The sequence below is a fragment of the Chlorocebus sabaeus genome, chromosome 21, assembly GCF_047675955.1.
Source record: "Chlorocebus sabaeus isolate Y175 chromosome 21, mChlSab1.0.hap1, whole genome shotgun sequence".
In the NCBI taxonomy this organism is placed as follows: domain Eukaryota; kingdom Metazoa; phylum Chordata; class Mammalia; order Primates; family Cercopithecidae; genus Chlorocebus; species Chlorocebus sabaeus.
The window spans coordinates 122,197,744-122,215,190 of NC_132924.1; the positions used below are offsets into that span (position 1 = coordinate 122,197,744).

Below are 17,447 nucleotides of genomic sequence, written 5' to 3' on the forward strand. Positions count from 1 at the left end.
GCTTGCCAGCTTGTCCATTTAGTCCAAAAAAAAAAAAAGGCAATATAGGCCTAGGTTGTAATAGCTAGCATGGCTGTTTTGGTACTGATCAGATGAGGCATGTTGTGTGCAAAGCCTCTATAGGCTGTGTACTTTTTCTTTCAGAAAGAACCCCCAAGACCTGAAGGACTTGCCAATACTATATTCTTCCCCCTCCCAGCATTTAGGAAGCAATGACTTGTATCATTTAATAGACAAAGGTAACATATCTCTTAGAAAGAGCCCAGAATTGGGAATCTGAAAAGAGTGTTTCTAAGGAGTTGGATTCTGTGTCTGTACTGACCTAACTTTGCTGGAAATTGATTTGGTTTTTTGTTTGTTTGTTTGTTTGTTTTGAGATAGAGTTTTTTTGCTCTTGTTGCCCAGGCTGGAGTGCAATGGTGCGATCTTGGCTCACTGCAACCGCTGCCTCCTAGGTTCAAGCGATTTTTCTGTCGCAGCCTCCTGAGTAACTGGGATTACCAGCGCCTGTCACCACGCCTGACTAATTTTTTGTATTTTTAGTAGAGACAGAGTTTTGCCATGTTGGCCAGCTGGTCTTGAACTCTTGACCTCAGGTGATCCACTTGCCTCGGCCTCCCAAAGTTCTGGGATTATATGCGTGAGCTACCACACCCAGCCTGTATGCATTTTTTAAAAGGCTGGTTATGTGTTATTGTTATAGTTATTTGGAAATAAATATTTGGGGCCGGGCGCGGTGGCTCAAGCCTGTAATTCCAGCACTTTGCGAGGCCAAAGTGGGTGGATCATGAGGTCAGGAGATCGAGACTATCCTGGCTAACACAGTGAAACCCCGTCTCTACTAAAAAAAAAAAAAAAAAAAACTTAGCCGGGCGTGGTGGTGGGCACCTGTAGTCCCAGCTACTCAGGAAGCGGAGGCAGGAGAATGGCATGAACCTGGGAGGCAGAGCTTGCAGTGAGAGGAGATTGCGCCACTGCACTCCAGCCTGGGCGACAGAGCCAGACTCTGTGTCAAAAAAAAAAAAGAAAAATATTTGAGCAAAATACAGTATTCGACAAACCAACATGATTATCTCACCTTCTTATTCAAGTTCATGAAGGCCATTTTTTTTTCCCTCCCATAAATTAGAGCCTGGTATTTCAACATCAGATATTCTGTCTTGGATTAAACAAGAAGAAGAGCCTCAGGTTGGGGCCCCACCGGAGTCCAAGGAAAGTGACGTGTACAAAAGCACTTATGCTGGTGAGTAAGAAATTAAAGAGGTGTTCATGTCCATATCTAGCTCGTGCCAGGACTGACTGAAGAAACAGCAGGTGAAATTTGTAGAGGCAGATGTGTAGGAAAAGAATGAGGGAAAGAAACAAAGCCATGCTCAACATTATGAATGAAACCAAACAGTCACTAAAATAAATTTTTAAGTGAGTGAGAAAATATACTCCTATGTGCAAAGACAAATGAGAATTGTCAGAACAAGAAAAATAAGTGCATACAGACGAACCAAAATTATGGGGATGGGGAAAGACAGAAGAACATGTGAAAATCATGTAGAAAGGGTAGAAAAAGTGGGAGTGGGGTGGGGAGACAAGCTCTGGAGACAGAAATGGCAGTGGAGAAGTGTAAATGGGAATGTTAAGTAAGGGCCCTCCCTCAGTGAAAGGAAAAATCAATGATGGGAGAATAAATAGAAGTATCTTCCTTCTAAGATACTTTTGCCATTTGTATTGTAGAAGAGAATCTCAAGATCAGAAGGGTCCCAGTCATTTATACAGCTTAATGCAGTCTCTTTTTTTAGTATTTTCTGTGCTGTGTGTTCTTTTAGACTGGGAAACACAAATGAAAAATAAGACAGTTTTAGCTCTTGAAGAAACTTATACTAGGGACATACATACCAGTACTAGGCAAGCCTGTTAAGTATCAAGGATGAGTGGGGTGGATGACTTACATAAACGAATGAGAAGTTTCAGGAACATGCATCAGGTTGGGTGACTCATTCCTGTAAGCCCAGCATTTTGGGAGGAAGTTGAGGTAGGTGGATCACTCGAACTCAGGAGTTCAAGACCAGCCTGGGTAACATAGGGGGATCCTGTCTCTAAAAAAAAAAAGGAGAACATGCATCAGTTTTAGTTTAGGTATTTAGATAAGACCTAAGGAAGGGCATAAAGCCACAATTGTACCTTAGAAGATTGGTATGATATGGTTGGGTATAATTTGGGAAGATGGGGAGAGAGGGGTAGCATTCTGCAAAAGGGAGGACAGAATAAGTAAAGATGCATAGCAGAAATGTGTACTCTGTTCTCAGGGGACGTAAAGAGACAGCTGACCACAGTGATGGGTTGATCTGATATAAATAGGAATAGATGATTATGTGATTTTAGGCTTTGTCACAACAGGCAATAGAGAAAGTTCTTGAGTAGAGGTAAAATATGGTGAAAGTGACATTGGGAAGATTGATGCCAAGGATTTTCTGTTTCTTAACAGATAGCATAGAAGAGGTACAATGTTAAATTTTCTGATGAGGGCTGGGTGTGGTGGCTCATGCCTGTAATCCCAGCACTTTCAGAGGCTGAGGCAGGTGAACCACTTGACACCAGGAGTTCAAGACCGCTGGTCAACATGTCAAAACCCCATCTCTACTAAAAATATAAAAATTACCTGAGCACGGCTGGACACGATGGCTCATGCCTATAATCCCAGCACTTTGGGAGGCTGAGGCGGGTGGATCACGAGGTCAGGAGATCGAGACCATCCTGGCTAACACGGTGAAACCCTGTCTCCACTAAAAATACAAAAAATTAGCTGGGCGTGGTGGCGGGTGCCTGTAGTCCCAGCTACTCAGTAGGCTGAGGCAGGAGAATGGTGTGAACCTGGGAGGCGGAGCTTGCAGTGAGCCGAGGTTGCGCCACTACACTCCAGCCTGGGTGACAGAGCGAGACTCTGTCTCAAAAAAAAAAATTACCTGAGCACAGTAGTGCATACCTGTAATCCCAGCTACTTGGGAGACTGAGGCAGGAAAATTGCTTGAACCCAGGAGGTGGAGGCTGCAGTGAGCCAAGGTCACGCCACTGCACTCCATCACAGGCAACAGAACGTGATTCTGTCATAAAATAAAATAAATTTAGAATTTCATTTCATTTCTCTGATGATTTGTCACAGAGACCACTGTTGTCTTGGTTATTATTGCAACCTTCTGCTGAGTTTCTGATCTGAGCTAGTTGAGAGCTTGGAGTGATCTGTTAGAGCTGAGTAGGAATGCATGAGAGTTGCTAGTGAGACAGTTATTGATAGGTATAACTCTGGAGTCTTTTCTTTCAGATGAAGAGCTTGTCATCAAAGCTGAAGGCCTTGCTAGATCCTCGTTGTGCCCTGAAGTTCCAGTCCCTTTCTCTTCTCCACCAGCAACAGCAAAGGATGCTTTTTCAGATGTGGCTTTCAAAAGCCAGCAGTCTACATCCATGACACCTTTTGGACGTCCAGCCACTGACCTGCCTGAAGCCTCTGAGGGACAAGTGACTTTTACTCAGTTGGGTAGCTATCCCCTCCCACCTCCAGTTGGCGAGCAGGTGTTCTCATGCCACCACTGTGGCAAGAGTCTCAGCCAAGACATGTTGCTGACCCACCAATGTAGCCACGCTACTGAGCACCCCTTACCCTGTGCCCAGTGCCCTAAGCACTTTACTCCACAGGTGGACCTCAGCAGCACCTCCCAGGACCATGCCAGTGAGACGCCCCCCACCTGCCCACACTGTGCCAGGACTTTTACTCACCCATCAAGACTTACCTACCATCTTCGGGTCCATAACAGCACTGAGCGTCCTTTCCCCTGTCCTGATTGCCCCAAGCGCTTTGCTGACCAAGCTCGACTCACCAGCCACCGGAGAGCTCATGCAAGCGAAAGGCCCTTCCGCTGTGCCCAGTGCGGCAGGAGCTTCAGCTTGAAAATCAGCCTCCTGCTCCACCAGCGGGGTCATGCACAAGAGCGCCCTTTCTCCTGCCCTCAGTGTGGCATTGACTTCAACGGCCACTCGGCCCTTATCCGTCACCAGATGATCCACACAGGCGAGCGTCCTTACCCCTGCACTGACTGCAGTAAGAGCTTCATGCGCAAGGAGCACCTGCTGAACCACCGGCGGCTGCACACGGGCGAGCGGCCCTTCAGTTGTCCTCACTGTGGCAAGAGCTTCATCCGCAAGCACCACCTCATGAAACACCAGCGCATCCACACCGGGGAGCGGCCCTACCCCTGCTCCTACTGTGGCAGGAGCTTCCGCTACAAGCAGACACTCAAGGACCACCTGCGTTCAGGCCACAATGGAGGCTGTGGGGGTGATAGTGACCCATCGGGTCAGCCCCCCGACCCACCAGGTCCCCTCATAACTGGGCTTGAAACTTCTGGCCTGAGTGTCAACACTGAAGGTCTAGAGGCCAACCAGTGGTATGGGGAAGGGAGTGGAGGGGGAGTTTTGTAAATCCAAATCTCTGTGGCTTCATGGTTATATATGCTCACAGTAGGGTACAAAATCCAAGAGAAAGTCTGTGAGCCCCATCCAACACCCACAGTAATTATTACCTGGTACATCACTGAATTTGGGGTCCTATACACTTGACTAGAGACATGGTTGTGGTTTGGAATTTCACACACTTACAAGAATACCACATTTTGAAACCCAGAAAGACCTGGAAAGGGGCTCAGGACCTCCATCTTTTCAAAGATACAACAAAAGCAGAAGTTACAAGAATATTGTGGAGAGGTTGGAAAGCAGGATTTAACCTCTGGTTCTCTTGTTCTCAGAGAACAGCAGGTTGATAGTAGATTATGTCTCTAGGTAGAGACAGGTACATGGGAAGAGTCTCCAAAACTGGAAGCCCATTATGAGGCATGAGAATGTTTAACCATAAAGCCCTTTATTAGCTCCTTGATAGCTAAGATGGTTGTTGGAGAAAGTGCTTAAGCCACTGTTGATGTTGCTGCCTCCTCTCTCAAAACCAGCCAAGATCTGTTCACAAGCCTCTGTGGCTGCCTTTCCCTGAAACATGGTAACTCAAGACTGCCTGCCTAGGTTTCTTAGATGAATTCTTCACGTACATTTTGTTTAATATTGGTTGAATATGAAATCTGACTTTAAAAGATTATTAAGGAGAACATTCCTTAACTATACTGGCTTGATTTGAAACAGGCTCTTATTGCCATTTAAAGTACTAGAAACCTTTGGCAAAGTCCTGGTTAAAAAATTGGGAACAGTTTTCTCAGTCCCAGCTTTAAAAGCTAGAGACCTCAGAGAAATAGCTGGCTTAACAATGATAGAACGGCCTAAAATTTGTGCCTACACCATGTTCTGAGAGTCCTTCACATCCAATTCTTCCTTATCTTTTCCAAGCCAGTAAGTTGGCTTCTCCATTCCTGGTGTGTGATATTCTTGACAGTCATCAACAACAAAAAGATCACAGCACTTTCCGGAAGCATGGAGCTTCCAGAAAGTGAACTCTTCATCCTCAGTAGTGAGATGATAACAGTGTTGTAATGCAGCTTTCTTGAGTCATCAGAGAGAGTGTATGTTCACCCTATCTGGCTGTATCCCATTGACAGTGGACAGATTGAGGAACTTCCTAGATCGCTGAGAACTAAGCACCATGCATAGACAACAACAGTTTGTTCTTGCCTGTATTGCTTTTAGGGGCTTTGACTACCATTTGTTCTTTTCTTGGGGTGATTTAATCACCTGGGAGCATCCGAGTCTGCTGCTAAGTGGCTTTGCAGCTAGGCTTAAGTTCTGTTTCCTTTATGGATCTCAAATTTTCATCTGCAAAATGAGGCTGTTAAAAGGAAAAAAAGTGAGCCTCTAGGAGTTACTAAAAAAAAAATCTTGTGATACATTGCTTTTCCTGCCAAAATTCTGTCTCTGTCTTTGGCTTCTGTCCAGGCAAAGCTAAATAAGACAGCAAAATCAAAGCAGATAAATTCCTGCTGAAACTTGACTAAAATTTATTTGATTTGTTGTTTGACTCCCACTTGGAAGCCTGAGGTAGAAGACAGAATGCAGAAGTCCTACATCTTGGGCAGAAAATGTTCATTCCTATACTCTTGTTTCCTCTGCTTCTTCCTGAGGTGCCTAGAACAAGGTCTGGAAATGTTTAGTCAGGATATTTTCTTGATGAAGTGATAAGGGAAGGACCCATTTTTTGCTTATCACCTAGCCCAACCTTCACTCTCTCTAGTTATGCATAACAACACTAGGAAAAGGTGTTAGCCCAGCTAACTTGGCTTCTGGGAAGGCTGTGTCTGAACATGTTGCTCTGTAGGATAATCACATTTACAAAACATCTGCTCTATGACATTGACAATACCAGGGACCGTGGGAGACACAAGAAATGTGTGCCTGCTGTCATAACTTACAGTGGAAAAGCCCAATAGCACAGAACAAGACATGATGGGCAGTACCATAGCATATTGGGATTAAGAGCTTTCTAGCCAGAATCTGGACCTATACCATGGGAAGATTTAGGGGTTCTGGGAATCCCTAAGCCAGGGTTCTGGCTTCATTGGCAACCCACTATGAACTTGAATGTGAGATTCAGCTCTAGTTTGCACCTTGATTTCCCCAGTGAAAAGGGAGAAGAGCCAAAGTATTGTCTAGGTGCTGAGTTCCTTTTCTGAATGGATTTCAAGCATTTGCCAGGGTATGCTGGAGGAGGGACTCCTACAGTAGGTGAGATGTGGGACTAGGTAACACTTTAAATACTTTTTTACTCAAAGATTTGCCAAGAGCACAGCTTATTAATGAAAGAGACCTGTGGATTGAAGTGCTGCAGATAGATCCCACAGTCCCTTGTGAAAGGAACTCAAATACAAATGAAGCAAGAGCCCTAAAACGGAATGAAAGAGGATGTGTGAGGCCATCTCAGAGAGATGGAAGCAGGCGTGATACTAATCCTCAGCCCAGGAATAAAGTAGAGAGTTCAACTGTTACTCTTTTCTTTCATCAGTCCCCTATCAGTTAGAACTGCAGGCCAGCTCCAAAGAGTGCTTAAGATTCAAAAGTGGATAAGTAAAATGGATCAGTGGGAAGGATAAGGTGTCCAACAGAAAGTGTGGGAGAGAAACTCTTAGCCCATCAAGTGCTCCTGAGAGAAACCATGCAAATTTAACTCTTCAGTTAAAGAAATACGTGAGAACTGCTTGTCATGACCAGACAAGATAGGAAAGGGGAAACCCCAGAAACGTGCTCTTCATCTGTCAGCCTTTTGGACCAAGAAGTTGTCACTATTACACATAAGCACCATTCCCTTAGAGTGGATCCAGGTGTTGACTATAACCAGATTTACTCTTTGCTTACCAGATTTTTCATTGTCACCATTGGATGAACCTCTGGTTTAGCCACAGTTGTGAAAATAAATGGAAGTTGGTTGATTGTCTAGAAAGTGAAAGAAGATGGCCCTGCTCCTTTTCTGCTGACCATTTAGTATTGGAAACTCCTACTTCCCTTTTCATTAATAATAAAGTGTGCAAGGTTCCTATTGGGGGGAAGGTGTCGGGCTCTGCTGGGCTTCTCTTGAGCATATCTGAAAAATGTTCATGCCTGTCTCAACCAGGACCAGACCCTGTGACTTACTAGGTAGTAACAGTCCACAAAAGCCTCGTTGATTAAAAAAAGAGAGAGAGAAAGCACCTCATTCCAAATGGAATGGAAATCCCAAATTTCTGTTCAGGTTTTCTCTGAGGAGGGACAGGACACCCGCCCTTCTTCCCATGTCTTAGCTTCTTAAACTACAAAAAGCATCCTCAGTGGCTGCCTGAGGGCAGCTCAGTAGCCACGAGCAAAAGCATCTTTCCCAGACAATTTTCTTATGGACAAGGACCTCTGATGTCACTAAACACTTTTTTTTTTCTTTCTTTGGGCCTTATTGATATTTCTAACCCTGTTCTCTTTAGTCTTGTTTTTTTGTTTGTTTTTGCTGAAAAATTCTTTTCAGAGAAGTCTCACTGTGTTGCCATGTTGCTCAGGCTGGTCTTGAACTCCTGGGTTCAAGTGATCCTCCTGCCAAGGCCTCCCAAAGAGCTGGGATTATAGGTGTGAGCCTCCTTGCCTGGCCTAGCTCCAGTTCTTTATCTGTAGCAAAGGAGCAGTCATTTCTCACAGGATTTACACACAGAGGCCATTCTTTGTTTTTGGTTTTTGTTTTTGAGATGGAGTCTGGCCCTCTCGCCCAGGCTGGAGTGCAGTGGTGTGATCTCAGCTCACTGCAACCTCTGCCTCCCGGGTTCAAGTGATTGTCCTGCCTCAGCTCCTGAGTAGCTGGGATTACAGGCACACACCACCACACCTGGCTGATTTTTGTATTTTTAGTAGAGATGGAGTTTCACCGTGTTGGTCGGGCTGGTCTCGAACTCCTGACCTCATGATCTGCCCACCTTGGCCTCCCAAAGTGCTGGGATTACTGTGCCTGGCCCGTTCTTTGTTTTAAAATGTTTCAGACTCTTACAAGCAAAAGATGTTACTCTTTTCTTTCATCAGTCTGCTATCAGAACTGCAGGCCAGCTCCAAAGAGTGTTTGCTTAAGATTCAAAAGTGGATAAGTAAAATGGATCAGTGGGAAGGATAAGGTGTCCAACAGAAAGTGTGGAGGAGAAACTCTTAGCCCATCAAGTGCTCCTGAGAGAAACCATGCAAATTTAACTCTTCAGTTAAAGAAATATGTGAGAACTGCTTGTCATGACCAGACAAGATAGATCAGATTGGTGGGGGCAGGGAGTGTGCAGAGCCTTAACAACAATACATCATGTATGTTAGTACAGCTTAATGGTTATGAGCAGGGATTCTGGAGTCCTCGATTCAAGTCCTGACATCATAAGTAAGATAACTGATGTGTTATTTAACCATCCTGAGCCTTAGTTTCCTTATCTGTAAGACAGGGATAACAATACCTGTGTGTCAGAGGTGTTAAGGCTGAGGAGGGAACCTATGTAGTGTTTAACACAGGACCCTGACAGGAGGTGTTCAGTATCAGCTATCAGGAAAGATTTTACAGGACCAACCGGATGGGGGGTCATTAAGCCGGGCTGAATTTGAAGTGAAGCTGCCAAGAACAGAGGCTGCTCTGCAGAACTATCATGGGCCAGAGCATATTGTTTCTTGCAGAAAACAATATGGAAGGTTCTGTTTATGTATCTAGAAGGTTCAGTTTACTTATCTTGCAGGAGTCATTTGTCACTTTCTAGGATGTTATTCCTCCCTTCTGGCCTTGTTTTAGTTTCTTTTTAAATGAGTAACTGGCACAATCATATATGTATACACACATACACAATGATTTTGCTCAACTTGGTTAAATTGCCTCTTCAAAAAAAAAAAAAAAAAAAATTTTCCCTTAAGACCAACCTCCCGTCAAAGAAGGCAGATATTATAGCCCAGAGATGCCTCGAAAGCAGTGTCCTGCAGTGTTCTAAAAAATTGCCAGGTTACATTTCAAATAAAACACTTGATAAAGGCCAGGCACGGTGGCTCATGCCTGTAATCCCAGCACTTTGGGAGGCCAAGGTAGGCGGATCACCTGAGGTCAGGAGTTTGAGACCAGCCTGGCCACCCTGGCAAAACCCCATCTCTGCTAAAAATACAATTAGCCAGGCATGGTGGCGGGTGCCTGTAATCCCAGCTACACGGGAGTCTGAGGCAGGAGAATCACTTGAACCCTGGAGGCGAAAGTTGCAGTGAACCGAGGTTGCGCCACTGCATACCAGCCAGGGTGACGAGCGAAACTCCATCTCAAAAAAAAAAAAAAAAAAAAACCATAAAATATTTGATAAAACCTCATTGAGCTATGCGGCTTTATGTTTATTAGCAAAACCAGTATTTACTGTAAAATCTTAGAACTGGTCTAAAACTTAAGCTACCCAAGAACAGAGGCCATGTATTATTTTATATTCCTCATGATGCCACGTGCTTTTAGGCACACGGTTGCTCAATGAATAATTGTATAGTAGGAAGGTCACCAGAAGTAGGAGTTAAAAAGTGGATGATGGTCCTTGCTTAACATTCTCTACTTGTATGGGGCAAACTACCTAATTTATAAATATCTCATTTTCCTATCTCTAATGTGAAAATAGAACAACATGGTAATATAAAGTCCTTTCTTCTGGATTAGGATTGTCAGAGTTGGGGAAAAGACCCTTCAATTCTAAAATTACAGAATTTAAGATTTTACTTTTGGGTCCTCTTTCCTTGTCTGGTTTCTTCCTAGATTCTGCCCTTTTGAGTGATTGTTCTGCACAGCAGTATAAACATCTTGGAGAGGTATGTGTTTTTACAGACTAAAGAGTCTCATTCTATCCATATTAACTCCAAAGCTACACAAACTGAAAAAGTTCTAGCAAAAGTAGAAAATTTTGTTTTAAATAGAAAGTATACATTTAATTCACTTTTTCAAAACATGGGAAAACAAAGTAATTCTTTTGCTAGGGTGCTGGGTAATTCAATGATTACTTTTCCCTATAAATTTTGTGTAATGTAAAGCTCTTTGTGTAAACCTTTTTTTTTTTTTTTATTTGAGATGGAGTTGCCTATGCTAGAGTGCAGTGGCCCAGTGTTACCTCATTGCAACCTCTGGCTCCCAGGTTTAAGCAGTTCTCCTGCCTCAACCTCTCAAGTCGCTGGGATAATAGGTGCCTGCCACCATGCCCAGCTACTTTTTGTATTTTTAGTAGAGATGAGAGTTTCACCATGTTGGCCAGGCTGGTTTCAATCTCCTGACCTCAAATAATCCACCTGCCTTGGCCTCCCAAAGTACTGGGATTAGAGCCACCACACCCAATTGTGTAAAGCTTTTTTTTTTTGAGATGGAGTCTCACTCTGTCGCCCAGACTGGAGTGCAGTGGCGTGATCTCGGCTCGCTCCTACCTCCGCCTCCCGGGTTTAAGAGATTCTCCTGCCTCAGCTTCCCGAGTAGCTGGGACTACAGGCGTGAGCCACCACACCTGACTAATTTTTTATTTTTAGTAAAGACGGGGTTTCACCTTGTTGGCTAGGCTAGTCTCGAATTCCTGACCTCAGGCGATCTGCCCGCCTTGGCCTCCCAAAGTGCTGGGATTGCAGGAGTGAGCCACCGCGCCCAGCGCGCGTAAAGCATTTTTAATGTTTTTGTAAGAATAAGGATTATTGTCATGAAAAAGATCCTGGAAAGCAAGTCAGGATCCTCCTGCCAAGTGATCCTCCTGCCAAAGCAGAGTTTTAACCTTGCTTTCAGTTTTCTCATTCATAATGTGAGGATAATACCCAGTTTACAAAGGTGTTGTGAAGATCAAATGAGGAAAGTTTTTTTTTTTTTGAGATGGAGTCTTGTTCTGTCGCCCAGGCTGGAGTGCAGTGGTGTGATCTCAGCTCACTGCAACCTCTGCCTCCGGGGTTCAAGCGATTCTCCTGCCTCTGACTCCTGAGTAGCTGGGATTACAGGTATGCACAGCCCCGCCACCCCCTGGCTAATTTTTGTATTTTTAGTAGAGATGGGATTTCACCATGTTGGTCAGGCTGGTCTTGAACTCCTGACCCTGGTGATCCGCCCTCCTCGGCCTCCCGAAGTGGTGGGATTACAGGCATGAGCCACCACACCTGGCAGGAAAGATTTTGAAGTGCTTTGAAGTCTATATTTCAGGCATAAGAAGCCAGTGTTGGCCGGGCGCGGTGGCTCAAGCCTGTAATCCCAGCACTTTGGGAGGCCGAGACGGGCGGATCACGAGGTCAAGAGATCGAGACCATCCTGGTTAACACGGTGAAACCCCGTCTCTACTAAAAAATACAAAAAACTAGCCGGGCGAGGTGGTGGGCGCCTGTAGTCCCAGCTACTCGGGAGGCTGAGGCCGGAGAATGGCGTGAACCCGGGAGGCGGAGCTTGCAGTGAGCTGAGATCCGGCCACTGCACTCCAGCCTGGGCGACAGAGCTACACTCCGCCTCAAAAAAAAAAAAAAAAAAAAAAAAGAAGCCAGTGTTGATATAGTAGTTGCAGGAGAATTCCTTTGTTAACCAGTTAAACAATATCGTGGGTCATATTGATGCTTCTCTTCATTCAAGACTGGGCAGAGGCCGGTTGTGATGGCTTACTCATGTTATCCCACCACTTTGGGAGGCCGAGGCAGGAGGATCACTTGAGCCCAGGAGTTTGAGACTAGCCTGAGCAACATAGTGAGACCCCCATCTCTACCAAAAAATTTTTAAAAAGCTGGGTGTGGTGTCACATTCCTGTAATCTCAGCTACTTAGAGGCTGAGGTGGGAGAATCCTTTCAGCCCAGGAGGTTGAGGCTGCAGTGAGCCATGATTGCACCACTTCACTCCAGCCTGGGTGACAGAGTGAGACCTTGTAGCAAAAAAAAAAAAAAAAAAAAAAAAAAAAGCAGTAGTTGTTTGTTTCCAATTTGCTTTGCCTATGATGAGAAGCTAGCCCAAGATTGCAATTTGGGGAGCAATAGGAGAAGTGTAAGTATGCATGGACAGAGATGAAGAAATTTAATGCGAAAAAATTAGTTTTACATGTATAGTGTGTTTAGCTCTAGCAGCAACTTTTGTAAGATAACCACTTGTATGTATAGGAAGAATTAGAACATCAGGAAGGCAGGCACGTTACTGGAAAGAGTTGACTAAACAAGCAGGATTCAAAATTAAGGATGTACATCAATCTATGTACATCAGGTCAGTTCTTGGCCTTGAGTTTATAATTAAAAAAAATTGTATAAGACGATACCTACAAGCCACCCTCAGTGAGTAAAGAGCAGGATAAAAGCAAGAATAATTACACCAATCATATTTATGTTATTAGCCAAGAAAGTAGTCGTTTAGGGTGTTTATTTGCCCAGATGGATCTTGTGGGGCTGAGACAAGGAGATGAGGAGTAGGAGGAAGATTCTGTTGCACTAGTTTGTTTTTGGCTGAACTTTAGAATAACCTGGGGAGCTCAAAAAAATATTTATGCCAAGGCCCACCATGGCATGATTTAATTGGTGTGTGATGAGGCCTGGATGTTTTGTGTTTGAGTTCCCCCAAGTGATTTTAATGTGCCTACAAGGTATAGAAGATCAGAGAGAAAGTGAATTATTGGACTGGAAATGGCTACTTAGCCTGCTTTATTGGAGCAGGGAGCTGTGGATTGGAGATTAATAAAGGGTCTTCGAATCCACAATGGGAAGTCATAATTTGATTCTAGATGCAGGACTCAGAAGGATATAAAACTATGGGAATGGTGGTTGAGAAAGTTCTGACCTCAATAGTTAGGAGCTCTAGAGTCAGTGGGAAAAGCAGCATTCACTTCAGACTGCAGAGCTGTGTCCAGAGCCTCTGATTCGAAAACAGTTGGCAGGACCAGGTGAGCACAGATGAGACTGGTACCCCATGCCTATGCTGTAGACCTAACTAACTTCCAGAATGGTGAGGCTAGTACCTCCTCATAAGAGCAGTTTAGTGAAGAGCAAAAAAGGACTTTAGTGACATCCTTACCAACTTGGATTTAACAATAATACTTTTGTTGTTGTTGTTGTGTGTTTGTTTTTTTGTCTTGAGACGGAGTCTTGCTCTGTGGACCAGGCTGGAGTGCAGTGGCGTGATCTTGGCTCACTGCAAGCTCCGCCTTCTGGATTCGTGCCGTTCTTCTGCCTCAGCCTCTGGAGTAGCTGCGACTACAGGCGCCTGGCAATTTTTTTTCTTTTTTTCTTTTTTTTTTTAGTATTTTTAGTAGAGACGGGGTTTCACTGTGTTAGTCAGGATGGTCTCGATCTCCTGACCTGGTGATCCGCCCACCCGGCCTCCCAGAATGTTGCGATTATAGGCGTGAGTCCACGCTCGGCCAACACTTGGTTTTAATACCTTATTTTTGAATTTGGAAGAACTAGGATGTTTCTTTATGAGCACTAGACTTTATTTTACATGAATTTCGGCCATTTTTAGTAATCAAATCTGCACTTAAAAGTTGAAAGGTTGCTGGGCGTGGTGGCTCGTGCCTGTAATCCTAGCACTTTGAGAGGCTGAGGTGGATCACTTGAGGTCAGGAGTTCAAGACCAGCCTGGCCAACATGGCGAAACCCCATCTCTACTAAAAATACAAAAATTAGGCCGGGCGCGGTGGCTCAAGCCTGTAATCCCAGCACTTTGGGAGGCCGAGATGGGCGGATCACGAGGTCAGGAGATCGAGACCATCCTGGCTAACAGGGTGAAACCCCGTCTCTACTAAAAAGTACAAAAAACTAGCCGGGCGAGGTGGCGGGCGCCTGTAGTCCCAGCTACTCAGGAGGCTGAGGCAGGAGAATGGCATAAACCAGGGAGGCGGAGCTTGCAGTGATCTGAGATCCGGTCACTGCATTCCAGCCTGGGCGATAGACCAAGACTCCGTCTCAAAAAAAAAAAAAAAAAAAAAATTAGCCAGGGGTGGCAGTGCACACCTGTAATCCCAGCTACTTGGGAAGCTGGGGCAGGAGAATCACTTGAACCCAGGAGGCGGAAGTTGCAGTGAGAAGATCGTGCCACTGCGCTCCAGCCTGGGCAATAGAGCCAGACTCCGTCTCAAAAAAAAAAAAAAAAGGTTTAAAGGTTGTCCACTGAGGAGATTCACGAAGAACATATAGCAATTACCAACATGAAACCTGTCATCTGCATAAAGGGTTTCTAAGCCCTAGGTGTCTGTTGTGTTAGTATGTTAGTAGCATGCTCAGTTACCTGAGCAATGGAGAGGTACCATGGAGTCACTAAGAACTGACGAGAAGCCAGTCAGCTTTACTCATCTACAGTCAAAACTTGTAAGGTAATGAAATGCTTATTTGAAGGAGACTGAGCATGAATTCAAGAGGAAAAAAGTACTTTCTCCAAACGTTGCATATGTGTAAAGCAAAAATTTTCAGAAATAAGAGAAAGAGAACGTGTATGTGTTTGGGTGTTTAAGTTTGAAATAAAATATTGCCAAAAGGTGGGTCTGTAAAGGACAGAAATGTTAAAAAATGTCTTTGCAAGAGCAGATTGCCCTAAAACTTTATAATACAAAATATTTGACTGTATTTCTCCCCCATCCCCACATTAATACTTTCTGCCCCTTTAAATGGTCTGGGGCTTTGTCACCTTACTCCTAGTGCCCATCCCCTCCATAAAGCCCTGTCTCTGATTTTTTATCACACTGAGGCTGTCACTGATATTGTAACCTAATTTGTTGCTCGGCCCAATGCAGTGGCTCATGCCTGTCATCCTAGCACTTTGGGAGGCCGAGGCAGGCAGATTGCCTGAGTTCAGGAGTCGAGACCAGCCTGGGCAACATGGTGAAACCCTGTCTCTACTAAAATACAAAAAAATTAGCTGAGTATGGTGGCACATGCCTGTAGTCCCAGCTACTCGGGAGGCTGAGGCAGGAGAATCGCTTGAACCCGGGAGGCGGAGGTTGCAGTGACTGCCACCGCACTGCAACCTGGGTGACACAGCGAGACTCTGTCTCCAAAAAAAAAAAGTTGCTCTTCCTTGGAGGTTGGCATAACTAGGCACAGTGTCCTAAAATGAAGGTGGAAAACTGTGACCAGGGACATGCCAGTGGCGGAGGAAGCCTGAGAAACTGAGCTGTCTTCTTTCCCTATCCCGGTGACCACATTGGTACTTCATAGCCTGCTCATTAAATTAGGTATGGGGCGAAAAACCAAGATAGGAGTGCAAATTTGGTTACCCTCTTCACTTAGCTAACAGTTAGTCTAGCAGTTTTCTTCCTCAAATAAAGCTTTATTGCAGTTGTTGAAAAGACGCAGAGCACCAGAAATCTTTAGGAAATAGTAGACATAAATGTTCTGGCGTTGATGCATCTCCTCTCCATTGGCCTCTCCTGTATTCTTTAGTTCGGCATCTATCACTTCAGATATCCTGTCCAGAGCAGTAACAATAAAATTTCTAGGGGCGTAGATGAAAAGCAATCAGGTCCCACCTGAGAGACTGAGGGGCCAGGCCTGGGTCCTTCCCTAATAAGAAACGTGTATTAACCGTGATACGTGGCATTTATAATCCACTTTATCCAGTTGCTCATTCTGCTCCTCAGTACGTTAGATAACTGTCTCCTAGTCACCCAGTGATTTCTGGAAACCAGTTTTATGCCTGGACACCTCTCCCAGTGCAGGATCTCTCCCACTCTTGGGGATCTCTCTGTCTCATCCGCCGGTTGATCATGGAAGGACCTGTAATTGGGCCCACAGCCTGTGCAGCTACAGCAGCTTCCTCTTCATTCCCTGCTTGTTTTCCTTCTGGGAAGTTCTCCTTAATCACTCCCTTCACTACCTTCCTGCTGGTATCCACTACAGCCTTTTATGGCCTGTGGTTGCTAGGCTTGGTGGTTATAAAATAATGTTAGTGGCCAGGTGCGGTGGCTCATGCTTGTAATCCCAACACTTTGGGAGGCCGAGGCGGGTTGATCACGTGAGGTCAAGAGTTTGAGACCAGCCTGGCCAACATGGTGAAACCCCACCTCTACTAAAACTACAAAAATTAGTTGGGCATAGTGGCAAGCACCTGTAATCCCAGCTACTCAGGAGGCTGAGGCAGGAGAATTGTTTGACCTCAGGAGATGGAGGTTGCAGTGAGCCGAGATTAGCAACTGCACTCTAGCCTGGGTGACAGAGTGAAACTTTGTCTCAAAAATAAATAAAATAAAATAATGCAAGTACAATGAAGCCTGTGCATTTAAATTCTATTTGAGTTGAGTAGCTTTGCCCATATGTGTGTGTGTGTGTGTGTGTGTGTATATATATATATTTTTTTTTTTTTTTTGAGATGGAGTCTTGCTCTGTCTCCAGTCTGGAGTGCAGTGGCAGGATCTCAGCTCACTGCAACCTCCACCTCCTGGGCTCAAGTGATTCTTCTGCCTCAGTCTCCCGAGTAGCTGGGACTATAGGCACCCGCCACCCTGCCCGGCTAACTTTTGTATTTTTAGTAGAGATGGAGTTTCGCCATATTGGCCAGGCTGGTCTCGAACTCCTGACCTCATGATTTGTCCGCCTTGGCCTCTGAAGTGCTGTGATTATCTTAACAATGAATGGGACCTCTAGCTCTGGGCTAAAGGGTGAAAGTGTTGATGGCTGCATGAAAGTCCACCCTCCGTGAAGGAGAAATGTGAAGTAGACACACTACGGTGATGTCTTATTGTGTAACAAGGGACATCGTTATAACTAGTTAAGTGCTTAGGAACGCAAGTCATTTTAAAGGCTTTATACTGAAAAGATAGCATAAATGTTTGGGACTAACCTAGTCCTGCCTTTATCACCTCTAGGAAAGAGGAAAGATAGTTGATACTCAGTAGTGCAGAAGATGTGTTCTGAAATGTGGCTTGCTGGTGGAAATGAATTTGCCTAGAGCTTTTCAGACTTGACTTGCCTGGTTCCTCTAATAAAAGTGGACGTGATGTTTACAGTCAGGGCCAGGAAGCAGGGAAGGAAATCACTGACTTCTGGGAGCGTGGAC

At 44.8% G+C, this 17,447-nt stretch overlaps 1 protein-coding gene across 2 annotated transcripts in view; it reads left to right on the plus strand.

Annotated features, from left to right (window-relative positions):
• ZNF398 (zinc finger protein 398) overlaps window positions 1–16,650 on the plus strand; it is a 34,766-nt gene extending 18,116 nt beyond the window's left edge. For both annotated transcript variants that reach the window (XM_007983357.3, XM_073009473.1), the window contains 2 exons: window positions 1,130–1,243; window positions 3,314–16,650. In XM_007983357.3, the coding sequence (XP_007981548.1) occupies window positions 1,130–1,243; window positions 3,314–4,467 (1,268 nt within the window). In that variant the 3' untranslated portion in view covers window positions 4,468–16,650. The remainder of the gene's footprint in view (window positions 1–1,129; window positions 1,244–3,313) is intronic.
• The last annotated feature ends 797 nt before the right edge of the window (window positions 16,651–17,447 follow it).